We start from the raw sequence: 26,037 nt of genomic DNA, 5'->3' as shown, positions 1-26,037 counted from the left end.
TCAGCAGCCCAGCATCAAGGTCAACAGCCTGGGAAGGTGTTCCCATGTCAGTGAGCGCCTGCTCCCGCAGTCCTGCCTGCGCCCGCGAGCTGGGATCGGCAAAGAGCCTCGGGATTCAATAATAAACAGTCAACAAGAATCACTGCTGCTCCACCAAAAAAAAAAACAGCTTAGCGGCGTTCGGCAGTGGGTAAGATGATTAAAGATTACCCCCTGCCTCCTGCCTCCACCCCTCTGGGGAGTATAGGCCTTGAGGCTCAGCAAATCCTTTCAGAGAAATATTTGAAATAAAAGACAACAGATAGGGGACGCAGCGACGGCAGAGGGAGGCAGAAGGGCCAATAGCCTCGGACAAGGGAATCGGTACAATCTGGCCCCTGTTTGCTGATGATAATGCGCCTTTCCAAAGCCCTAATAGACATGGAGATGGCAGATTATAGCGCAGCGCTAGACCCGGCGTATACCACTCTGGAGTTCGAGAACATGCAGGTGCTGGCTATGGGCAACGGTAAGTCCCCTCCGTCTTCTCCCTTCCACCGTGGTGGGATAAGCTGGGGGCTGCAGGAGGAAAAATCCCTGGGGCGGCTGCCAAAATGCTCCTGGGGAGGGCTGGGGCACGGCAGGGGCGTCAGTCGGGGGGCAGCTCACTGGGGGGTTTCTGCTTCCCCTGGAGAGAAATAGAGGTGGTGGAGCAATGCTGTGCTTGGCGCAGGCAGGTTGGTGCCCTGCAGCCCAGACACCTTGGGGACGGGCACGCGCCAGGAGCTGAGGGCAGTGAGAGGTCTCCACTAGACATTCAGCCCAGGGACCGGGGCTGGGGCTGAATACAAGGTGGATCCCACCTCCCCCAGACCCCAAACAAGAGAAAAGACTAGCCAAAAGTTTCAGAGTGAAACACTGCTGATGGCTCACCAGACAGATGACCGAGTCTGTGGCCCCAGAGCAGAGAGACAGACCCATCCCAGCAGCTGGAGCTTGGTTTTCCCAGAGCAGAAAGCCATTTAGCACCCGGCAAGGGTGGAAACCACTAAGAAAAGCCATTCAAGCTCTGCCCCTGCAGCTGCCCAGAGGCCACGGTCCTTCCCCGCACAGTGCTGGGGCACAGGTTGGGATACCTTTCCTTGGGAGCGCTGTAGGACCAGGAGGCTCAGCCTCCAGGAAGAGGGGTACGGGGACCTGGTGAGGATAGACTTGGGTTCCTGGCCCCTCAGGAGGGTAGGATCACGCTTAACTCACCAGGATTTGTGATGCTGGCCCACCCATTTGGGGACCAAGGAGTCTCGGTGATTCAATGCTCAGAGATAACAGGAGATTCCTCTCCAAGTTCCCTCTAAAGTCTCTCTAAATATGAGGTTAATGACTAAACAAAGCACACTGCAGAAGTGATCCCCCCAAGCCCCTTCCTCCTGCCTGCTCTGTCACCAAGGCTGCCGGGGCACCCCCGCCCTGGGAGGGCTGTGGTGCAGCATTGGGCTTTCCCCTTACAGCCTGCGTGGGTCTTCCTCAGATTACTGCTCTGCTCCGTCACAGACATGACACCGCGGAGCCGAAGTGGCTCTGTTGTGCAATAACCCTCCACCGCCATGGGTCGCAGCCCCTTCTCTGCTCCCCAGGCTGACTCTACCCATTTAGGGGTCTCAGGGCTGAGAGCAGCCCCCTTTGGCTCTGCCGATGCCCATTTGAACTCTCTGGGACAAGCCCAGGTCTTGCTCCCTCTCCGTGCCCCTCTCCCACCCAGCATCCAGAGGCTCCTGCACAGGGGGCTGCGACTTGCTCCCCTGGGACCCAGGGCTCCACAGGGCAGAGGGACACAATAATTTTATATATCGAGATCACGTGCGATACAAAACGTGCCCTAGAGATGGGTGAGTCAGCTGGGTCAGACAGCACCAACATCTCTCCTCCTCCCCTGCCCAGCTCCAGAGCAGGGGCAGGTCTCATCTCCAGGGCTGCTTTGGCATTCCAGCAACTGCCCACACCCCTGCCTGCAAAACCTCTGCCTCCTTCTCTGGCTGAGGACTGCAGGAGAGCTTGGCCCCCACCCTGCACAGCTCCAGCCCAGAGGTGGCTGCTCAGCAGTGACCAAGTTTGCCACTGTCGCAGACTAAAGACATCCCATGTTCAAACAGGCTTGGAACCTCTTGAGGAGCTCCTGTCCTCCTAATACAAGCCTCTACTGCAAAATCTCACATTTCAAGTAGGATTTATTCTTTCCTCTATTTACCTTAACTCCAGATCAATCCTGTTAAACTGACTTCACTTCAGCAGCCAGATGCCCGCATTTCTGACACTACAAAATAAACTTAATGTGAAAATTATCCATTAGGCGATTTCATTGTCAGTTGGCTATTAGACAAAGATGTTGTAATTTCTTTGGTAACATTGCCAGGTTTTCCTGTTCTACGTTCATCTGATTACAGCACGATAAACTGTTAAAAAGAGATTTATCTGGGCTGTCACAGGTGTACAAGTATCATGATTACAGGCAGATCAGCTCTTCCTTCTCCTCTGGTGCAAGTCCTAGGTCTCGCTGAAACTGGAAATCTAACTTTCCTTCTGGAATGACCCTCATCCAGCCAAGCCCTCAGGATCTCTTTGGAGGCACGATGTTTTGGAGACAAACTGTTCACAGGGATGAGACAGCCAGAGCTGGCTTGGGAGGAGCTCGGGGCTTTGGGAGCAGAGAGGCACTTTGCATGCACAGACATGCAGCTACAAGATAGGGTATGCCAGGCGAACGCACAGAGAGACAGCAAACTGACTTGGGAAAGACATACAAGAGGGAACACGAGAAATTAGAAAGAAAGCAAGCAAGCAAGAAGGGAAACAAAAGCTGCTGCCAGAGCCAGGGAAGGGACTGGCTCAAGACTTATCCATGCCAGCTCACTGCCAGGGATCACAGAATCCACTCCCGGTTAGTCATGCCAAGGGATAGCACAGAGAGGCCATGCTCCACCTGCTGCAATACTCCTTTCTCCACAAAATAAACACTGCAAGTGCAGCCTTGCCCCAGGCAGCATTGCCTCAGCCTCCCCCAGCACCCATCTCCAGCTACCAAAGGGAACAGTGTGGGACCAGCCTTTTTATAGCAGCCAGGCCCTTTCTTCGGGGTGCCAAGTGGGAGCAGCTGTGGCCCTCTAGGAGCGAGAGTTAACTGTGTCCCTGCCAAACTCAGAGAATAGGGACCAATAGACTCAGGTATTAAAATCCCAGCAGGTTTCTATGGCTTTGTAGATCCTGAGTATCATTTGCAACTGGGATTTCCACTGAGGCAGGGGAATGTGCCTGTGTTGATACAGGAAAACGTGCATGGGAGGGGACAATTAGATCAACTGAATTAAAGGCTGATCCCTTCAGCCTTGAGGTTTGTTTGGCTTGCTGGAGGGGTTTTAGTGTAGGGCTTGTATGATTTCAAGCCTTTCAGATGTCCTTTCCTACAGAGCCTGCTGCAATTCCCCATCCTCCTAAAAGAGCCCTGTAAATGCCAGCCCCCCTAGTCTGTAAGGACTGTAAGACACATCAGTTTCAGTCGTGGCACTACCAGACTCCGGAGGACAGCCAGCATATAGCCTCCCCCATGCTATAGCATCACCCTTTCTCTGGGTTAGCTTTGTCAGTCCTTCCTGGCATAGGTAGTGTTTGCCCACATGAGTTTTCCAGCTGAAGTCATTTGAGTTTGTTGTGCATTTAAAGTCTTGTTCTCTTGAAGAACTGTCGTGCAGGCTGGAGCTCCATGCCTGGCAGAGAGGCTCTCCAGCAGAGAGAGATGGTCACCTTGTCTCTCTAATAGTGTCTGCTCAGGACTATCGTGGGCTCTTTCAGGGCTATAACACAAACACCTCTCTAATAAATCAGCTGCTCACTCTGAGTTGTAATATCTCAGCTTTAACTCTGCACCAGCTCTTCTCTGGCCACGCTACTGCAGCCCTAACTGTCTGCAAATCCCCGAGGAATTTTGGCTCTGCCCTGTGACTCCTGCAAACAGGTTACTGCTTCGTCCAAAGGGGTTGCTGCAGTCAGGCCTTTGGGAAAAGCTGTCTCACCTTGGCGCACAGGGAGTTTTTGCACACTCAAAATGCAATGACTTAAGACACTCAGAGTACCCACCACTCCTTAGACATCTCTCTGTCCGGCCCCTGCTGCACGGCCTGGCTGAAGCTGCCTAGTTCTGCCAAAAATCAAGTCTTTCACTGGAAACTGAGTTAGGAAATGTTGGCTGTTTGTCTCACTGTCTTCTTGCTGTGTCCTTCCCCAAGCAGACACATCTCCATCAGAAGCAGCCAATCTCAACACTTCCAACAGCATCGGGGCGAGCACGCTGTGTGCCATCTGTGGGGACCGTGCCACGGGGAAGCATTATGGGGCTTCTAGCTGTGATGGCTGCAAAGGCTTCTTCAGGAGGAGTGTCCGGAAGAACCACATGTACTCCTGCAGGTAAGGACAGAGAGGACAGTGTCATATGACTGAGACAAAACAGTTCCCAGGAGCTGAACAGCAAAGCCCTCAGAGCGCAGCAGCATGGTCCTTCCTCCTCTTCATCCTCCCTGCATCCTCCATCGCCGTCCCTGACCTCACCCCCCAGCTGGGAAGGGCCAGAGATAGCCCTCACTCTGGGATTGCCCTCCAGTGATCACCAGGGAGGTCTTACCTCATGCTTTAGGTGCCAAGCACATGTTCTTTACGTATAGATGTGGCCAACCGTGGATGTGGCCAGCAAGCAAGATGGTGCTGGGCAGGAAACCTTATTAGAAGGGCTGAGCACCTTGCTGCTCTGTGCTCTGAGTGCAATGCAAACCCTGCTCACTCCCTGGGGGCACTTCAGAGGCCTCCCATCCCTTCTCCATCACAAGACGAAAGTGTGTCTGCCATCTACCTAAAATGTTGTCACTGCCTGTTACATGATAAAAGAACATCTAAAGACACAAGCTGGGCAGCATAGCGTGCACATCTCTGAGGATGAGACACGCATGTTGCTCCTGCAACTCATGCACTGCTCCTTGTGTCGGTGGTGGTAGCCCACGGCTCTCCCGTGCCATCAGCAGCTGTGACCTGCCTGCTCCCTGCTTTGAGTGACTGAGACACAGAGAGTTGCAGAGCAAAGACAGGAACCCTCAGCTCAGTGTCTAAGTCCGTCGGGCTTTTTGAGTGAGTTACTCCTGATGGCCTGACGGCCACTTGGAGAGCATGAAGAACAACGTGACTCTAAAATCTGAGTGATGGAAAGAGGTCCCAGGTTTATGAGTGCACATGAAGCACATTATCGCTTGCACCCCAGGGTTATTGAGCCTGGCTGCCCAGGGAGCCCCCTTCCCAGAGCTCCAGTGGGAAAAGCCAAGGCGCCCAGTTCTTTGGAGACTGAGGCTTTCACATAAGTGCTACAGAAATGCTTAAAAGCTGCTTTCAGGCATCCATTTGGGGAAATCTTAGCTTGGGGCTTTAACAAGTACAGTAGAAACAACCCTTTACAAAAGCTACAGAACTGGGCATGGCTGGGAGCCCTTTCCCAGCTCTGTAACTTTGTCTTTACTTTGCAAGCTTGTTCAATCAGCAATAAATTATAGCAAATTTGCAAGTGAAATTCACTCTGCAAATGGCCACCAGGCTTGTGCTGCGAGTAAGAGCCACACACATGGGAGACTGGTGTTAGCTCTGCCACATGCAATAGATTTGGTGACACAAGTGTGGAAGGAAGGAGCTGGTTGCTTCCCAAGCCCTCTCTGAAGCACAGGTGGCTGCAGAGCTGTTTGCACACCGGCAACGCTGTCCAGAAGTCAGAACCAATCTGCCTGGATCCCAGGCACAGCCCTGGAGAGCTGCAGGGACTGAAACCCACTTCTTAACCTTACTAGCTCCAGAACAACTTTCTACACCTTTTTTAATTCAGAATAAATGCATTCTTCCTCCCTTCTAACTGGGATCTAACTTACAGCAGAGGCTACCAAGGTGGCTCTGACCCTCCTGGCTCACACTTTTAACTTCACTAGGGCTTGTTAGTCCATCATGAGCACCCAGTGCCTAGTGGTTAGTGAGTAAGATCAGCAGCCTGAGCTCCTGCATGCAACTGTCAGCTCTAGCCCATCCTTATTGAACATCCAGAGGTAGAGCAGGGGGCTGAGATGTTCAGTGCAAAGAAGAAACCTGAAGTTAAAGCAAGTGTGGAAATGGCACAAACTGGAGCACCTTTCTCAGGGTGAGCCTCTGAGAATCTGCTCTGGGTATATCTTGTCCTGCCTTCAGGCTCAGTCTTGCTGCTCCTCACATCTCCCTCTCTTCCCAGGTTTAACAGGCAGTGTGTGGTAGACAAAGACAAAAGAAACCAGTGCCGATACTGCAGGCTTAAGAAGTGCTTCCGAGCAGGAATGAAGAAGGAAGGTGGGTGACGGCGTAGCTTCCCTGTGCTCCCCGCAGCAGCAGCCGTGCTGGCTGCCTATGTTTGAGGAAGCCCTCACAGCCCAAGGCCAGTCCTTGCCATGTGCACACTTGCCCAGCCATCTTAGCCCTGTCTTCCCTCCACAGTGCTCTCCTCTGCACAGATCCAGACCTCCATCACAGCAGGGTTTAGGAAGAGTTTTGGCCTCTAGTCATGAGCCCTGCTTGTACCCAACCTGCCCACTCCCACCTATACGAAGTCCTTGCAAGTAGCCACCATCCCAACAGTTGAGGGCAAGGCATGGGGGCCCTGTGTGTTCCCAAATTCAATTTCAGGGCCCCTTCTCAGGGCACCTCTCAAAATGCCAGCAAAGACAAGGCCATGAGAGTGCCACAGGGCCATGCTTGTGTCCCAGAACTGCCCGTGCTTGTACACACAAATCACACGTGAGGCTCTGCAATTCACTCTTGCTAATCCTGACACACACGTCACCAGTGCTCCTGCATAACTGGGGCATCCAAGTGATTTGGGAATGATTCTCGGTATCAGTGAGAAGCAGAAACTTCAAAGAAAGCCTGCACAATTTGGAAACACTTTGGGAACATCGCTGTAAGTGCTGTTGCCCCAGGGTAAGCATGAAATTCACAGCTGGTCGGGTGAGTCCAATGAAGGGTTCAACTGTCATTTTGCCCCTTTTTTACCTAATATGCATACAGGTTCTTGCTGATCCTCTGCACAGAGCTTAGTTTTATCTGATGCATCAGCCATGGCAAAAATGTCCCAGAGCAAGGTGGAGCATTTAGACTATTTAGCTCCATATGAAATGAGTAAAGACTCCACCCTGCTGCACAGCCCAGCCTCACCCTACCAACTTCCCTGCATCTCTGTCTCTGCAGCCCTTTCAGGTCCCCATGACTCAGACACGACGGGACAGAATTCACCCTTATTTAGCGACAGAATTCACCCTCACTTAGCCCTGCTTGGTTCTCAGGAGCACTCACAGAGGGAAGGAAACCTGGGGCTGCTATGGTCCTGCTGGTGGCCCTGCGGGTGGCCCCACAGATGGCTCTGTTGGCGGAGGGACAGGAACAGTACAGAGGAGCTGCCTGGCACCTTGCAGAGCTCACCTCATTGATGTCTGCAAAGGGACAATTGTAAGGCATTTGGTCTTGTTCCACGTACAGAAGTTAAACTCTGTGCTCCCTCCAGTTCACACCCCCTCGAAAAGAAACTTAGGAGAAAAGGGGTCCTTGAAGACAACAGGGAAGTATCAGCGGTACCTGGGCAGCTTCCCCAGAAGCACTGGCCTGGGGGAACACCTCTGAGCAGCAACATTTCTTTCCTGTTAAAGGGGATGAGGTATCACAAGGAACTTGGCTTGACTTTTCCTGTAGAACATAGGAATCCTCCTCTCCCTGCAGCGCCTGCTCATCCCATGCCCAGAGCTTTGCTGCTGTCTGTTAATATTCAATAGAAGTTACATTAGGTGCATGACCAGCTAATACTGAGCAAACATTTGGAAAACATCATGGCGTGACTGAACTCGGGGGCCTGCTACTGATAACAAGCAGCATAACCTTGAAAGCTCCTATTTACAGCCGCTGACTGCAGAGCTTTTCTTCTGGCCCAGCCTCGTTATTGCTTTTTATCAGGCAGATTTATACATTGAGAATGTATCAATCCAGAGAACCACCAGCCTAAGGCAGGGACTGTTCTGTTTCCCCTGCCATCGATCAATACCTTGTTTGAGCAGATGGCTTTGACTGGCATGGCCATGGTGAGTTACGGCCAGCCACAGCCTCGTGCCAGATAGAGGCAAATCTTCCTCCTCAGCACTGCTGCTTCTGCCACCTCTAGACTCAAAGCCCAGGTCCTCCTCAAGACTAGACTAAGCAGGGAGGCACATTGGGGTCAAACCTGTCCTGGGACTGTCTTTACAATAAGGTATGAGAGAGCTCCGTTGCTCTGGAGAGATAAGGAGGAGCTGTTTTGCGCTTCTTTCCTTATTGTAGCTTAGACGGAAGTTTTCCAACTGCACCTACCTGGTGCAAAAGCTTCCCAGACAGAGCTCACAGAAGTCACGTACACAGACAAAGAAGCCATGCAGATAACTGACTCCTCCATTTCACACATTTAGGCTGCATGCGTGAGCATGGCCACCATTTCAGACCCCATATCTTGAAATACAAAAAGATCCATTGCAAATCCAGAGCCAGATCCATTGCAAGGAAGCTTTCCCTTTGAACTCTACATGCGTTTGAACCAGGTGTTTGGGTTCTGAAACGACCCCATCCAAGAAAAGCCTAATAAAGCAAATGTGAAAACAGAACAACCAGCTGTAGTCAGCTCTCGCAGGCATCCCGTCACAAACCAGACACAGCTGCACCTCCGCCCTGCCAGGCTGGGATGCTGGGAAAGTGCAGCTAAGGGAGAGCAATGCCAAAAGTCTGTGCTAGTTTTCGGTGTGCATTGCTATGAATGACCTGCAGCTCAGCCAAAACACTCTCTTGCAGCTGTACAAAATGAACGGGACCGAATCAGCACCCGGAGATCAAGTTATGAAGACAGCAGCTTGCCCTCCATCAATATCTTACTGCAGGCAGAAGTCCTGGCACAACAGGTACCTCTTCTTTCTTCTTTGGCAAGTACAAAAGCATCAGGCACTCTCTGACCAGTACAGACAGTTGAGTATTTAATAGCTGAGTCTTCAAATTACCACCTCTTTTCTAAGTAACTTATCTGCCAACTCAACACTGGTTTTTCAAAGGTATTTGTTACCTGAAACCATTCCTTTAATGCTCCCTAGTCCAGAATTCGGTTGTATTAATACACAATAATCTGTTCTGCTTTGATGGGATGCATGAAGGCTGGAGAGCCTGCTGGAAGAAAATAGGGTAGAATCATTGAAATCCAAGGAGCTGCAGCCGCCTAAGCCAGCCGAGGGGCTGGCCTCGCATGAGCAGCCTCCCTTCCCCATTGGCTGTTAGGAATTTCGGATTCTGGCTTCCTGTACGGTTTCACAAGGAATCAGTTTCATGCTTGTTTTATTCAGACAGTCTTTCCAGTGTTTGCTTGAAATCTTCCATTTCCACAAGCATACTGCCAAGACATTTCCTAGAGCGTTCACCTGAAAAGATGATTCTGATTTAAGAGTTTGGATATCACAAACGATGTACATCAGATCAGCACTGTCTGGGAGGACACAGGACAGGACAGGAGCGCACAGGCTGTGGGGAAGGTTTGTCTGTGAGAACGAGCGATGGGTTTGTGCTGGAGACAAGAGCTGCCACTCTTCGTGGGAGCTGGGGAGAGCAGCACTCCTTGTCCTGGGGAAAATGAAGAGGGATTCGAGTTGGCAGCCCATGTTCTTCCTTGCTTCAAGGGTCACGTTACCCTGAAGAGTGCCCAGGGAGATGCTCCAGGACAGGACGTGCTGTGCTGTGGGCTCCGCACTACCGCTCAGGCTGTAAGGTCCACTTCCCCGAGGAGAGGGTATGCCAGAAGGGTCAAGGACCAATCCTGTACACAAGAAGCATATCCAGTCTCATCCCACATCTCACCTCATCCTACACAGGCCCTAATATATTCATATACCTTATAAAAATAATATTGGTGCTGCTCCCAGAGGTATGAGCTAATGGAGTCTCAACATGAGATCTGCAAGGAAGGACATCCTTGCAGTGGCATCAAATGTAAGTCTTGAGCAGAGTCTGTCGATAAAAACTACAACCATCGACAAATGCAGGGGAGCTCCTGCTCTCCCACAGAGCATGGAGAGACTCATTAAACAAGGCAGGCTCCAGCACGGTAATTGGTAACTTTTATGTGCCTAGCTAATTAGAACAAGATACTGCTGAGGAGCTGCTTTCTCCAAGATCTCGGGTCACTCACTCAGAGGTCTTTATTTATTTGCTAAGCCTTCCGGGCTCTCTGATTAGGGTAATACATGGTGAGATTTTTACAATCTTATTTATTCAATAATAGCTCGAGAGCTGGAAAGCTTCCAGGTAATGCAACCTGAGGAAAAAAAAAAAAGCAAGTGGCATTTGAACTCCATTTCCTTGGGAAGGCTGGCAGGGTCCAAGCTGAAAATGCTGGCAGGAACAGGACAGGAAGAGCTGATGTTGTACAAGAGCAGAGAGGGCAGCGACGGGGTTGAGTTAATTGCTTACAGAAGCATGAGGATAAAGTAGTGACTAAGGGCAAACTTTTAGATGAGCTGGGTGAGCAGCAATGCATGAGAACCGGGCAGGAAGCTGGGTGCCTGGTTTGGTTCCAGTTCTGGTGACGATAGTTGCAGCAGTGTTGTCAGGCTTGTCCTTCACAAAAGAAATGGCCCCACAAATAATTCGCCATGCAAAAAGCAGGACCTGTGTTGTGGGCATGTTTGCACACATGCAGTTTTGCCAAAAGGGCCTAAAAGCTGGGAGGAGGTGGGAGATTGTTGTCTTTAAAGACTGTCTTTAGCATTTCAAAGTGGACAATGTCAAATATTAATGACCTGATGCTCACAGAAAGCAATGTCAGACGTGGAAAGCTACCTTCAGCAGAGACTTCTTGTGCGCGCGCTGACTCAGACAGGAGAGGTAGACCCCGTGTGTCTCCTGTCAAAAGCAGACGAGGCAGATCTGGCCAAGCACTGGCTCTGGAGCCAGGTGGAAGGGGGAGCAGTTCTCTGCCCTTTGGTGGGACTAAGTAGCTTATGCAGCAGCACTAAGTGGACATGTCCTTGCTACTGGTGAGGCTGACTGCTACACAAGCCCCTCTGTTCCCTCCTGGGTCTTGACTGAGCACATTTGTTCAGTGGTAGGAAGATCTTGACTTTATAAACATTTCTTCTGTGCCTTCCAGTCTATTCAAGGCATGACAGTTTACCAAGATGATCAACAGCCTCAGCTCTGAAGCATTTCCTGCTCACAGATCCCCAAGTCGATCTCAATTTAAATGAGTTGTTCCGGGCCACATATTCTGGGGACGGAGTGTGCAACAAAAAAAAAGTAATTGTTGATGCTGGAGTCTGCATCAGCACAACCTGGGGGCTGGGGATCTTCCTGTCAGTGCTTCCTCTGTGGCACTGAAAGCTGAAGGATCTCTTCTCTCCTTCCAGATATCATCCCCAGTTTCTGTGATCAACGGAGACATCAGAGGGAAGAAGATTGCCAACATCTCCGACGTGTGCGAGTCCATGAAGCAGCAGCTGCTGGTGCTTGTGGAGTGGGCCAAATACATCCCCGCCTTTTGCGAGCTGCCCCTGGATGACCAGGCAAGTCCTTCCAAACACCCCACCTTGCTCTGCCCTGGCGGGGAGCTGAAGGAGTGCCAGGCAGCTGAGACCTTCAAAGAAAACGTGCATTGTTCGCTCTGTTATCCTGACTGCTGCAGCTGATTGGGAACGGCATCCATACAATGCCAGCACCGGCCATTTGCATGTGCAGCTAATCAGTCGATGAGCACAGGCATGATAACACTGAGCTCAAATGAGGTACATAATCAGATGCGCATTTTGCACGGGTCTGGCAGTCAATTATTTATTAATTATAGTTTGTGCAGCACTTTGAAAACCCAAAGTGCTATACAAATGCTTAAGGTAATCAGACTTAGTAGGACAGATTTCTAGCCTAAGGTCTGCTCATGACTTAAAAGCAAATCTGCCTGTCTTTCTGCTTCTTGCCTGGGGATGTGTTTGTATCCATTCTCCTAGGGTGGAATTATGGAAACTAAACACTAGTTTGCTTCCAAGGCAATAAAAAAATCTCTCTTCAGGGTTAAACACCAGGAATATATTTGCATTTAACACAAATTACTAAAATTACATTTGCTAATTCTATAACCAAGATAAACACAGTGGGTTTGATATCCTCTATAAAACTGCGCTGCAAGAACCTAGGCAGCCACAAAGACATGTCTCCTGTGTAGGTCTAAATTTCAGAGGTCTGCAGCAGATGTTGCAGTACCTGATGTATGCCCAGGCTTGAACAGCACATGTGGATAGTGGGGAGGCTCCAGAGGGAAGGGATAGCACTTCTGGCAGGGTATAGCATCTCTGGCAGTGGCCAGCACAGGTCCTGTCACAGGTAGGAAGGTATTTCCAATCTGCCCAGTGTACACTCACAAACCCAGCGTGTGTTCTCTTCAGCTAGGATCAGTCTCCAGCCCTACTGACCTAGAGGAAATTTTTATATCACAAAGAAAAAGGATATTCAGAAAGTCCGAATATCCAGCTGATTAAAACCCCCTAAATCCTAAATCTGAGCTCTTCAGTCATCACCCAGCAGCACAGAGCCCCAGGGAATTCAGTGTTGTTACCACAGGAACATATTTCCCTCTTTTCTATTGTATGCAAGTGCTAAATTGTTTACGATAGTAAGAAATCTGTTAAACTCCTAAGGCAAATACAACTCAAAAATGATGAAAACCAAAATGGACTGCAACAGCAAATGACATTTACACAGCAAAGAGGCTGCAGCCCCGCAGAGGCTGTTGGGCAGCTCTGCATAACCCGTTGCATCTCTGTGCCATTTGGAACAGAGGCAGTAAACCTGGGTAATAACTCTGCAAACTACAGCAATTTCCACATGAGTTCATTTCACAATTGTGGGACTGCAAAATTTCTCAAAAAAGAAAACAAAGCCTAAAGATGACTTTGTCTTTGTCTGAACCCTGCCTTCCCACAGGGGATAGGCTTATCTCAGCATGCTCCACAGGCTTGTCTCTACTCAATCAGGTCTTCTGTTATGACCAGCCATCCCCCATCACGAGCAGTTCCAAATCTGTCCCAAAGGGCTTGAGAGGAAAGACTGTGTTGCATTAAAACTAATCACTTACGGACATCCATGCTTTCGAAGGATGAAGTGGGAACAGAGGCAGCAGATATTCAGAGGAGTGCAGGAAGAAGGACAGAAGTGCCAGGGAGCAGGAATGAACAAAACTATGCGCAAGCCAGCTGCCCAAGGGGCATGAGAGCCAGTCAAGACATGTCCAGTGGGAACATTTAATGTTGGGAAACGCTGTTACATTGCCATTAAAATGTTGCCTGAGAATGAATCATCTCTGCTAGCATTTTAAAGGAAAGGTCATACCTAACCCCTCATTATTCCCCTGCACCAAAATGTACTGGTTTTGGTGGGGCAAAGCCATTTCATTTCAAAGTTAAAGTTCTACTTTGTTGTGTTACAACTTTTATATTTATCCTAGTTCACAATGGAGTGATGTATCTCAGGTTGATCACTGCAAGAACAAATAATCAAATGAGATGTTTTTGCCTTGTTGAAGTAATTTATTTTAACCTTGCTCAAACAAGCAAATTTTATGGAAACAAAAATGGTGGTTCCAAAATGAGCCTTCTCCAATTTGCATTAGGTAGGGAATTTCTATGTGAGGGCTTTGCTCCCTCTTGGGACTCACAGTTTTTCCATCCTTCTCAAAGTTTCACCAGATAGGAAAGCTCAGTTTTGTGCAGCTCTGGTAATTACAAGCAGCTCAGTTAACGCATCCACCCATGTTTGGATAGCGATAGAGAGGGGCTAGATTTTGGCATACAGATAAAGGTTCGCCAGCATCATGTCTGCGTAGTCTTTTTGCAAGGACTTCCACTCTGTTTATTTTGCATAAGTCTTTTTTCACCCTCTGAAAAAAAAAAAAAAATCCCTCTCAGACGTCAGCATCTTTTCTAACTAGAGCTCTCTTCTACGGGTGACACATTCTCCTGGCATTTCTGGTAGGGTAAGGCTCCTCTTGGCTTTGTCAGATGCTGAGGGATAACACACTGGAAAAGGGGGCCGTTCATTCCCATCAGGACGCACTTTTCAGAATTTCTCCATTAATGTTCAATGATTGTTTTCTCCAGCAGAGGCTCCTGGCTGGACATTAAGAAGCCTCTGTGTCAGGCTGTCCAATCGTTAACTTCTGTTTCTACCTAAATCTTTGAAATTTTTAACTGAAGGAGGGCAAAAGATTCAGAACATTCTCAGGAGCCACTGGAGGGTGTAAAATGAAATACTTCAATCATTAACGTCAGGGCAGAAAAACATGCCTTTGGCTTCCCTGGCCCAAATGCCCATTGCTGCAGTAGAACGAATGGCCAGGGGGTGACCCCACCAGCTGGGTGGACGTGGGTCTCCATGAGCATGATTTCAGTGGGAGGTGGCACGGCTCAGAAGGACAGCAGCTGTCCACAGCAGTGGATCATACTTCTTCCCGCGTCCTACGCTGGAACATGGTCCCTGGTTCTGCACTTGGTAGGAATTGCCTTGTCTGCAAATGGCCCACTGTGAACATGTCCCACTGCTGGCATGAGGTCCTGGGACATCCTAGTGTGGTTTTGCCCATGACGTGTGCCATGAAGATGGGATGTTTCAGGTGCTATTATCTACTTGTCTGCTGGATTTATAGATGTTTATGCATAGGAGTAAACAATTTTTTGACCTTTTTCTCTGACTGTGACTGGAGAGGGGCTCTCACTCCCCATCCCTGAGTGCAGCACAGGAATGCTGGGCTTTCCCCCCTGCCTACATGAAATCACAGCCTTGCCTCTGTCTCTGCATCACCCAAACAACTTTTCTCTGCCCTTGCAGGTAGCGCTGCTGCGAGCACATGCAGGGGAACATCTGTTACTGGGAGCTGCCAAGAGGTCCATGGTGTTCAAGGATGTCTTGCTGCTAGGTAAAGAGTGCACTTCTGCTCCTGGCCCCTCTGCTTCTGCAAGCTTCCCTGCTGGGGTGAAGGAGAGGGTGGTTCACTGTTTGTGGGCATCTTTTTTGCAGGGGGGTGGCTTGATCTCTTCTGTATTTTAGTGAGCCTCGCACAACCTTTGGGTGTAGCTAGGCCTGGATGACATTCAACATCAAGGCCACGACATGTGGCAAATTTGGGGGACTATGAATATTCACATTGTTCCCTCAGGTTTGTGTAAGCAAGCTGTGATGTGATTGAGAAAAAGGCTCTCACTCCTCAGTCAGCTTTTTCTCGCTTGAGTGATTCCTGAGTAAGGAGAGGCTTCTCTGGTGACACAGATTGGCATTTTTGGTGGGCTGAGCCAGGGAAGGGGCAAAAGGAGAAATTTCTTATGTCCTCCACCCTCAAAATCACCTCAGCATTGGCTACCTGGGTTTTGAACTCCTTGCCCTTGATAAGTCTTCAGCAATGACAAGGTGATGGTCTCTGTGCTGCTTGTCCAAAGGAAATGACCACATCATCCCACGGAACTGCCCTGAACTGGTGGAGGTGCACCGTGTGGCCATCCGCATCCTGGACGAGTTGGTCCTCCCCTTCCAGGAGCTGCAGATAGACGATAATGAATATGCCTGCTTGAAAGCCATCATCTTCTTTGACCCAGGTATGCTCCAGCTTTGTGAAGGTTACCATCAGAGGAGACTAGTCTGGATTATGCTCACTAATACTGGCCCTGAGTTGTGAAAAGCTGCCTGGCCCCCTCTCTGGGCCAAACTGTTCTTAGAGGGAGGGGAGAAGTCGGCTTAAGAAGAGAAAAAACATCCATTTCTGTAGACGATAGAGAATCAGAAACAGCTCACCTCAGCCCGTGCCCAGACTTCATGCTATTACTGAAGGGTAGTTCCTAGGGAAGCAGCCTGGAGAGCTTGTTCTGTGGGTTGTTTCAGATGCCAAAGGACTGAGCGACCCCTCCAAGATCAAGCGGATGCGGTACCAGGTGCAGGTCAGCCTGGAGGACTACATCAACGACCGGCAGTACGACTCACGGGGCCGCTTCGGGGAGCTGCTGCTGCTCCTGCCTGTGCTGCAGAGCATCACCTGGCAGATGATAGAGCAGATCCAGTTTGTCAAGCTCTTCGGCATGGCTAAGATCGACAACCTACTGCAGGAGATGCTGTTGGGAGGTGAGTACTTGAAGGTCCCACAAGAGTCCTCTCAGTGCTCTCTGATCACTGTCCCCTTGAGAACCTCCACAGCCAACGTTTACTACCTGAAAAAGGTGGAGACTGCCTGTATGCAGGTCAGCCCTTGACTCACACAAAATCATCTGCCCCTTTCACTGGCAGGAGTAACAAAGGGTCCTTCATTTCTAGTCACCTAAAGAGATGCATGAGCTGTGCATCTATGTACGGAGAGGCGTCCTCAGCCCTCTGCATGCAGACAAGCTTTGCTGTGCAACCCCCAAACTCCTACCAGCCATTTCACTAATAGTCCCCTGTGTCAGAAGGGAATCATCAAAACAAAAGGGTCTGAAAGCTCAGGCTGAAAGAGCGTCCCAGATTTTCTACTGAGAGCATCCAGTGGGACAAAATAAAATGAAAACTTGCCATGTGCTATTCTTCACGTGGTTGTGTGACTCAGGAGGAGAGAAATATAATCCTGTATAAGAGGAAATGCAGGCAGCAGGCAGGGTTGCTGAGCCCAAGGCATCCATGGGGGAAGATGGGGAAGGTGTGCTCCAATCACATATGCACAAGCTGATCATGCACACAGCCTTGGCCATTTTGCTACAGTGGGTCTGCCCATCTGAACTGTCTCCTTCTGTGATTGTGGCAACTAATGTCATATGCACATTTTTAGGCTCGTCAAGTGAAACGCCACACGCTCACCACTCCCTGCACCCTCACCTGATCCAGGAGAACCTGGGAACAAACGTCATTGTGGCCAACACAATGCCTCCTCAGATGCACAATGGGCAGATGTGTGAGTATTGCCAGACAGATGGAGAGCTCCCAGGAGAAACCAAGAGCTTTCCAGCATGCCTGTGGAGGTAGTTCCTACCTTGCAAGGAAATATCCATGCAAGACAGAGTCTCTGATAACGAGTGTGTGAGAAATTCCTATGTAGAAAGGAGGGAAAGACAAACAGAGAAGTGGTTTAGATTAGATTAGGCTAGACTAACTGATTTAACAAGATATTCCCTGACAGACTGTAACTTCTACATAGCCCTTAAATTTAGGGATGAATGATCCCATCCAGTGCCTACTGAAATCAGTGGAAAGGCTCCCCTTCCCTGGAGTGGTTCAGATACACCTCACTTTGTCCTCTGCAAAAACACAGACGACTCTGGTTCACCACACAGGACCACCACATGGGGCCATCACTTGGGAATTTAGGCTGAAATGATCTCAGCTGACCAAAAAAGTGGCCAGTACCTGTCAAAATGCCAGTAGCTCCTGTCATTCGATGTTTGTTACTGTGGCTCTTCCAGGGCATCTAACCATGCCTGTGTGTCCAGGCTGCCTTGCAAGCACACACACAAGCCATTAGGAGCTATGATTTTGCTACAGAGCCTTTGCTTTGCTTACACCTGAAACTGGTACGACTGAGGACAGATCCCAATGCTGTCAAGTTTTCTAATTTTATTTCTCTCTCTGTAGCTACTCCAGAAACTCCACAGCCATCTCCACCCGCAGGCTCAGGACCAGAGCAATACAAGCTGCTGCCCGGAGCCATTGCAACCGTGGCAAAACAGCCCACCTCCATCCCGCAACCCGCCATCACAAAACAGGAGGTCATCTAGCAACCTGCAGACTAGCTGGCCTTGTTTAGAAGACTGTGTGGGAGGAAAGTCCAAATTAACTCTGTCACTGTGAAAAGAGAAGCCATCCAGAGATCCTTGGGCACAAACACACAGACTTGCTTACTGGACTAGTCCACCACCACCAAAAGCTGTCTTTCTGCAGCTATGGACAGCGTGTGCCACGAGCAGCCCCGAGTCCCAGAACTAAGGTTGAAGCCTTACTGAAACCATCAATCCTTGTACGAAGGGCCAGATTTCTGCCTCCCTCCATGAGGAGGTTGCAGTGACTGGCTGGAGGCAGTGCAGCTGGCTCTTCCCCCAGTGCCACCTCTCAGCGTTGGTTCAACACACAACAGACCCTGTGAACAAGCAATTCTCTGTGCTGCATGAATGGAGGGCTTCCCTCCCACAGCCATGCCAGCTCCCCAAACAGTCCCCAGTCCAGCCAAACTTGATGGAGATGGAAGCTTCCCCAGCAGGTCAAGCATGTGGGTGTTGTGCAGGCAGCACTGGCAGAACTGCTCCTCAGCTTTGGCTAGTCCCAGGTTTTTGCATCGTGTCACCCTCCAGCAAACTAACCCCCCCAGCCAGGTCTAACAAATCTTTTCAGGTGATCCTGGGGCAAAGTCTGGCCCACCAGGATTCTCGACTATTTGGATCCTTCTGCCTTTTGAGGGGTTTTGTTATTTCTGTGCCATGACCACCCTCCCACCAGAAGGCTCAGGGAGGAAACCACTGCCAAATCCCTCCCTTACACCACTTACTGCCTCCTCGCTACCTGGACTGGGAAGTTGGGCGATCATGGGATTCAGGAGATTTCAGCTACTGTGACAGGGTCACCCCTGTACAGGCTGGCGGTGGGCAGCACTGCCCAAAATATCACTAGCCCCACTATTGCTTCTCAGCAGTCAGAAGACGACCACTGGATACCTATTTGGAAGGAAGCAGCAGGGAAGGACATATGAAGGGGAGACACCTGTGATGGTAAGAAGAGCCCAAGCCTCATAGATTGGACCAAGGTCTTGGCCTACCCAAGTGCTGGGAGCATCATGATCCAGGATCTCAGTTCAGACCCAGCATTAAATATGCCATATAATCTACTTGTCCAGTCCAGTGCCACTCCCTCGGCTTAGACTGAGTGGCTGATAACAGATTTATAGGTCTTCATAACACGATAAGAATTCATTATGGCTCCTTCAGACCTCAGCGGGTTTGAGGGCAGCAACCTCAAAAACACAGTGCTTCGAGTCCTGCAGAGAAGAACGACAGAGGTCAAGGAAAGACCTTGTCTCACCCAAGCCCCTTGAGTCTGCCCTAGCCTTGGGTCTGCACCCTCCCTGCCACAGTCCCTGTGTCTCTGTGCCCGCCTGTGCCAAAACCTCGCAGATCTGACCTTTGGTTTACAGCTGAATCCAGGAAAGGAGCCCTCCCGCACCCAGCGCTTCCTCTCTGGGTGCAACTTCAGGCCTGAGTCATTTTTGGCAGTGCAAGGCAACAGCAGCTCTAACTGACCGTAGGACATGTGAATTGCTGGCCTCTCAGGAACAAGCTGCTGGTGGAACCATGGCTGCCAAGAGGTCCCTGGCAGGGACAAATCTGAGCCAGCCCAGCCAGAGGAGCTGCAGGTCTGTCCCTTGATTTCCAATGCAAAAATGAAACACCTCGCCTTGCTGTCAGAAGTGTTGTATCATCTCCCAACGCTGGTGGCATTGTACTGAGTAATTTATTGCAATGATGAATCCAATCATTTTCTGTAAATTATTTTGTAAATCACATTGATTATTTATAATTGGGAGATTAAATGCAAAAAACCACCCCATAATAGCCAGGTTGTCTTTTCCAACTGCAGCAACCTTTTTTCCTGTACGTAGAGATACTCTGTGGGGAATCATTTTGGTCCATTTACACCAAGCATTCCTTGATACTGTACATTAATTTTTGCTGGTTACTGCCTTCCAATGGAAACAGAGGAGTATTTCTTCACTAGAGTTTGTATTCATAAAAAAAAGAAAAGAAATAAATGCAAAAAATATTTTCTAACTTTTCCCAGACAGATGGATTTCTTTCTTCTGGGAGGATTTATTTTAAATCAAGGGGCTCATCTCCTTGTTGGTCTGAACACAAAGCATATGTGTATTGAGGAAAAAGCCCAAACAAGTGCTTGATGCTGTCGCCAGCTGTCACTATTTCCTGGCAAGCACCATGTTAGCTGGTGTGTGTTCTGAAGCCATGTGTGCTGGAATCATAAGACTGAATGACAATCCCAATTTTCTTTAAAAGAAAAACAAACACAAGGAATAAATATTTTCTTCCACAATTCCAGAAAGACTAAAGACTTTAAGTAACCACACTCTCAAAGCCAAGCAAAGGAAGCCAAAATATGTTATTAGCATTTCAAACATGTTCATTTTTAAGTTCCTCTTGTATTTCAAAGGTAATTTCTGAGCACTTTGGGGTGGTGATTCTGCTTTGGTTCACACAGGGCCAACCTACTGTTGGCAGCAGGTGCAGCCAAAGGCAGACTGAGCCTGCAGGGCACAATAAGATGGTAAAGTGAAAGTCAATTTGTCTTTCACTTTTTTCATTACTGGTTGTAAAGGTGAAGAAATACACTGACAATTAGAGAAGGATCTTAATGACCTGTGCTTCTGATCACAGGAGCCTGCTCTCAGCTGTAGCATACCCAGGAAGATAACGGGAAGAGGGGAGAGAGGTCTAGATGGCTGTAAAGATTAGGTATCTGGGGAGGAACAACATTCCGCATTTTCAGCGCTATCTGCAGCAGACGCCCCTCATGTTCCCCAGTCTCCCACCCCGATGTGAAATAAGGTGGGCAGTCTCATCCTAAGTACGAGGGATGAGAAGCAGCCTGATTTTCCATCCCACTTGCATATCCCGTGGCCTCCCAGCGACAGCCGTGCTGGTCAAAACTGTCAGCAGGTGTGAGATGCAGGGATGAGATTCAAAGCTGCGTTTGAGCATCATGTGGAGACAGCACTTAAAACCTGCTTCCACTTTGGGGGCAAGGACCCAGGAGAACAGGACAGACCTCAAATAACATGCCCTCAAACCATGTGCACCTGTGAGGATCCAGAGCCCCAGTGCCATCAGTGAACGCCTGAACAAGGACAGCAAAGGCAGTGGCACAGCATGTGTTATCTCAGCGCACTCACACAGTGACTGAGTGGTTAGTCCAAGGAACGGGAGTTAGTGCCTAATGCAGAGTAAAAACCAGGACTCCTCTGCCTGTCACAAGCACCCTGTGACCCACGGTTGGTTTTACCTGGATATATGCCCTAAAAACTCCATATATGTAATATCAAATCTTTGAAGCAATAAATTCTCCTGAATTCCTTCCCATGAACTGCTCTATCATAGTTGCCCTTTACCTGGTTAATCTTAAATCAACGCAGTCTGTACAAGAGGTTTCTTACTGCTGGATTCCACTCACTTGGAAAAAACCCCACAAACTGCCCCAGAGACAACTTCGTCCTTAAGTGGCATCCTCAATCCCAATCCTCATCTCTTCTGTTACTCCAGCCTGGAATCACCCTGAGACACTGGTCTTGCCACTCATGGGCTGTATTTTATCCTGCTGGGCTCCCTGGAGCCCACAGCCCATGTCCCAGGAAATGGCTGCCATAAGGACAGCTAATATCAGCCTTTAAGACGCAACTTCCTTACGTTGTTTTTGGATGTGAGAGCTTTTTACTGTCCTCTTCTGTGCTTGCAACCTAGACTAAGGATGATTTCCTGGAAAGCAGTATTTCCAGCTGTGAGATCTTTTCACACTGTCCAAGCAAAGATCCGTGAAAGTGGTATTTTTAGGTCCTCTGGCCACTGTAAAATGCATTCTTTTCATATTCCTTATATAAACTTTATCTGAAACAGCCAACAGGCTTTGGAGCCTTTTCTACAGCTTTCATATCTCAGTGAGGAGAAAAAAAAAAGGAATGGCAAACGAGTTTTATGGCCTGTATATCATCTCTGACAAAGCAACTATTGCTGCTATTAAACTTGCAAGTGCACACACAGGCACAGATAGTCATGAACAACAAGAGGCAGAAGGGACAGCTCAGCAACGTGGCACTGCTGAGCCAGGCAATTCTGTGTGCCAGGGTGGCCAGTTCCCTCAAGGCTGAGTAGAAATATCACCAACCAATTTGGGAATTCAGGTCATGCACTGCACAATCCCTTTCCACTTGGAGAGGCTGGAGGAGGAAGGGTAAGGTGTGGGTATGTTTAAAATCCCTCTCCCCATTCCTAATTGAGGTGTGACCCTGATAATCATAAACACACCTAGCACCTGAAAAATTGCCAGTGGGGCCAATAAAAATGGCAATATACTGTCAGCTTTGTTAGGTGTGGAGTGAGCAGGAGAACTTGGCACAAACAAGACTGCAGTCACATCCTTCAGTTTAGTGTCCTGGGTAAGAGAGAAGAGGCTGCTGGGGTCAACAGAGTGCTCCTAGTTCAAGACCAGCAGGAGAAGAGCTCTGAGCCTAACCTGGGTCTTGGGAAGGAAGGTGGTTTGGGAACGACATTCCCAAGGCTTACTTCGTTTTTGCACCTGGTGTGATGCCAGGCTTGCCTGATTGTGGCTGCTTCATCAGCTTTCAGAGGCCCGAGGCCACCCCTCACTTGGGAGATCAGCCATAGAAGAAGACATGGGTTACACAAACCACTGGTCTCCATGGCCAAGCTCTGTTTCAGCCCCTCACACCTGTCAGCTCTGCCTGGCTGGTACCTGCAGTCCCTTGTGACTCCATGAACACATGAAGACCAGGGAGCCCTTCTGAGCCTGGGGGACCCCACATCAGATGACTCTGGTCTGGGGGAGCTGTTGTGATTGCCAGCCTCCTCCTAGAAACTGCTATGGGTGCAATAAACAGTGTAAGAGCTGCCTGAGGGACATGCCTGGATAGACGCTCACAGCATTGCGAGTCGGACAGGAATTCCTCACTGCAGCTGCCAAGCCAGGTGTTAGCACTGGCTGGAACATGATGCCTTCCCCCTCACTGACCAGGAAAATCGTTACAACAAAGTAACTCAATAATACACTTCTCTGGTCCTCTCCAGGACTTTCCAAATCCTCACTGTGCCTTAAAAACACCCATTAATTCATCCTGCCTATGGTTAGTATTGCCATTAACCACTAACATGGAGCGCACTGGTTCATGCATATCCTAGGATCCACTCAGAGTTGATTTGCAGAGGATACAAAGCCTTAAAGGTCCGCTTAAGGAGACGTGAAGGTCCCCAGCTCATGCACAAGCTAAGAGGGCAAGCAACTGAGAAATAAGCTTGAGGTAGAATCAGTAAAGAGAAACCTTAGTGCCAGACCCAGAGTCCCTGACTCTGGAATACAGCACTTCTGGCACAGATAAAGGACAACCATTGGGATCCTCACTTCTGTGTTGCTTTAAGCCCTCTCTTAAAATTACCTTAAGGTGTGGGATTAGAGTGGCATCTCACCTGGGAGAGCACACTGGAGACCTGCTGTGCTGCATGCCCATGGAGGAGGCAATTGAGACAGCTCCAGCATTGCAGGCTCTTACATTTCTACTGAAATCTTACTATTTCCTGTGTGCAGCTCTTCTCCTCTCCTCACAGCCCACCACACAGCTGCATTCCTTCATGCAAAGGCTGTGCAAGTGCCTGAGATATTGCTTAGGGATTACTCCAACACCCAACCCTGCTTTGCTCCTTCCCACTGATATAAGGGCTTGTGATGGGCACCAGGCTGAAAGCCCCAAGAGCAAAAGCACCCAGTTCAACCCAGGGAGCAGCAGTGCTTCCCTCGTCCTGCCCCTGGAAAGTATCCTACACCATTCACTGACTGGGTTCCTGCAAAACTGAGTGCTTCTACTGCTCTAACACACTCAGCAGCGCTGCAGACAGTGCCATGCAAGGGCTGGCGAGGAGCACAGAGCCCTGAGCAGCACCTTCACAGGCCCCCACGAGGGCTAATCCTGCCAGGGACCCATCCTACCATGGAGACAGCTGCTTTCCTTCCAGTGTGCAAGGGCACCACAAAACACCATGAAAGACTGGGAAAACACTGTCTCAGTTCTGAGTAAACTAAACTACAAAAATCCCGTCATATTTAAAACATTCAGAGGTTCTGCCAAGCACATTCTTCACCACACTTTTGCAAAAACATTTCTGGTCTTAAAGTTAGTCAAGCTGAGAAACAGGGAAGTCTTCTCCCAAAGCCTTGGCTGAGTATGGCTGCGTGTCTGTGTCGCATCACACACTTGGCTTGCTGGTGGTCTAACTGCACGTTAGCACGACTTTATATGCCTGGGTGGGGGGCGCCTGCCCATGTACAGCTGCTTCAGTGGCAGGTGCCACAGATTTGGGTGTATTTGCATATTAGTGCCTGTTTCCATAGCTTTGCATGTGGCTCTGGCCTGCCACATGTGCGTGCGGAGAGCATGTGCAAAGCAGGGACGGTCCTCTGCAGCACTGCATCTGCTTCTCAGAACTGAGGTTGATCATCTGCGAGATCCCCTTCTCACACTACGCCGTGCAGGGTGAGAGCAGACATGGAAACCTGTCCTGAAGGATGTACACTTCCAGGCTTTGAGACCTTGGTAACTCAGGGCATGTTTTCTCAATCACTTCACGCTTTGAGTGCAGAAGAAGGGCTGTTGGATTGTATCACCGCCAAGCACCCAGTGGGCCAGGTGCCATACCCAGAGCAGGTTTACACCAGCCTGGTGTGGCCCTGCCCAGGGAGTTCAGCAGGGGCTGGCATTCCCCTATAGCCCTTTCCATGCTGCTGGACGGGTGCAATAGAATAAGCTCGGGCCTGAGGGACAACAAGGCCCCAGGTGCGGGCAGACCTTGCCTGGCGCTATGGGACTAGTGGGTCTCTGTTCTAATGCTGAGCTACCCAAAAGGGTTGTGTAATTTGTGGGGCCCAGAGGTTCTGCCTGCACCCCAAGGACCACAGCCCCTCTTGGCCTGAACTGTACCTACATTATCTTTATTACAGGACTGTTATGTTTGCACAGTTTAGTGATTTAATATCAGTTTAAAGCCTTCTCTGTGAGCAATGCTTTTTGAAGTCATGCTCCCTTTTCAGCCTCAGCTTGCCAAGACCGTAAAATCTTTATTGCTAATGGTGGAAAAGCTTAAAGAAGCCAAGATAACTTTCCCAGGCTGGGTATTAAGACTGTTCGGATAAGTAAACGAGTGAAGAGTATTACATGGACTTCATTAAATATCAACCAACACCAACAGCCATTCACTTATAACACAACGGCAGGGTGCGGGAGCACCCAGGAGCAGAGTGGAGAAAGGTATGAATTGCATGTGACAGGAGAGACGAACATGAGAAGGGCTGGATTCCCCATGGTGCTCAGGTGCGGCTCCCAAGGTCAGGCAACAAAAGTCCTGACTGAAGCTCCTGCAAAATACTGTAGATTTGGAGCTGGTAAAGTGGCAGAGTTGGTGTGGTTCATCTCCTCTAGGCTGGAGAAGGTTGCCTGCATGTGGTGCAGCATGTCCTTCTCCCTCCTACACCTGTGGGTAAGGACAAAACTCTCCAGGTAGGGGAGGACAGTCAGTGCCTGGATGTTTGTTTTCAGCTTTTAGCTTTTACTTCCTTATAGACAGGTTCTGCCTTTACTGGTTTCTAGTCACAGGATGCCAACATCAGTTAGAGTAAATTATAGAAACTCTTGCTTCCATTCCTGTAATTTCATGTGCCAGTACTTTAAAACTCCCTCTTCAAGTGGGCTTGGTGCTTAAACCCCTCACTTCCATTCATCATCCACCACTCAAAGAGAGTTAACATTCCCCACACAAGGAACACTGAGGTAAGGTAGTTACTTCATTTAAGGACAATCCTCAAATTACATTTCACCTCCAGTCCTTTGTCACTATGCAGTATTCTCACTTCTACCTTCCTTCCTTATTTTCTTACCTGCCTAAAGCTCTTGCTCTTATTTTTTCACACCTCTCAATGTGATTGCTACCAATTCTCACTTGTTTCCTGCCCTTCTTGTCCCTCAAACCAGAGCTTCCTTCACACGTCACTCCTTTCAAACATCCCTGCTTACTCCTAACACCCTGTTACAGCAGCTATTAACCAGTCAGCTCTGGAACCACCACCTCTCTGCTAAATTTTCCTCCCTTGTTTGAGGGGTGCAAATTCCAACCAGATTTTGCAACCTGTTGCATAAAC

General features: G+C 49.3%; 1 protein-coding gene across 4 annotated transcripts; it reads left to right on the top strand.

Annotated features, from left to right (window-relative positions):
- Window positions 1–387: 387 nt before the first annotated feature.
- On the top strand, window positions 388–17,843 carry HNF4A (hepatocyte nuclear factor 4 alpha). 4 transcript variants are annotated; one of them, XM_086622791.1, is made up of 10 exons: window positions 388–508; window positions 4,257–4,434; window positions 6,278–6,372; window positions 8,884–8,990; window positions 11,478–11,633; window positions 14,944–15,031; window positions 15,549–15,704; window positions 15,988–16,224; window positions 16,901–17,023; window positions 17,701–17,843. In XM_086622791.1, exons 1-10 carry the CDS (start codon window positions 388–390, stop codon window positions 17,841–17,843), a joined length of 1,404 nt encoding a protein of 467 aa, XP_086478917.1. The 4 variants fall into 4 exon arrangements, with proteins under 4 accessions (XP_086478917.1, XP_086478919.1, XP_086478915.1 ...); XM_086622793.1 differs by having other exon boundaries at window positions 394–508; window positions 4,260–4,434; XM_086622789.1 differs by having other exon boundaries at window positions 394–508; window positions 4,260–4,434; window positions 16,901–17,049; window positions 17,697–17,843.
- The last annotated feature ends 8,194 nt before the right edge of the window (window positions 17,844–26,037 follow it).

The sequence above is a fragment of the Tauraco erythrolophus genome, chromosome 18 (assembly GCF_009769465.1).
Source record: "Tauraco erythrolophus isolate bTauEry1 chromosome 18, bTauEry1.pri, whole genome shotgun sequence".
Classification (NCBI taxonomy): domain Eukaryota; kingdom Metazoa; phylum Chordata; class Aves; order Musophagiformes; family Musophagidae; genus Tauraco; species Tauraco erythrolophus.
This window is presented reverse-complemented; position numbering and strand designations above follow the sequence as displayed.

Coding starts and splice junctions, on each gene's coding strand:
- HNF4A (XM_086622789.1), top strand. CDS start 394: ATGCGCCTTTCCAAAGCCCTAATAGACATGGAGATGGCAGATTATAGC. Junction 6,373..8,883: donor AGCAGGAATGAAGAAGGAAG/GTGGGTGACGGC, acceptor ACTCTCTTGCAG/CTGTACAAAATGAACGGGAC. Junction 11,634..14,943: donor AGCTGCCCCTGGATGACCAG/GCAAGTCCTTCC, acceptor CTGCCCTTGCAG/GTAGCGCTGCTGCGAGCACA.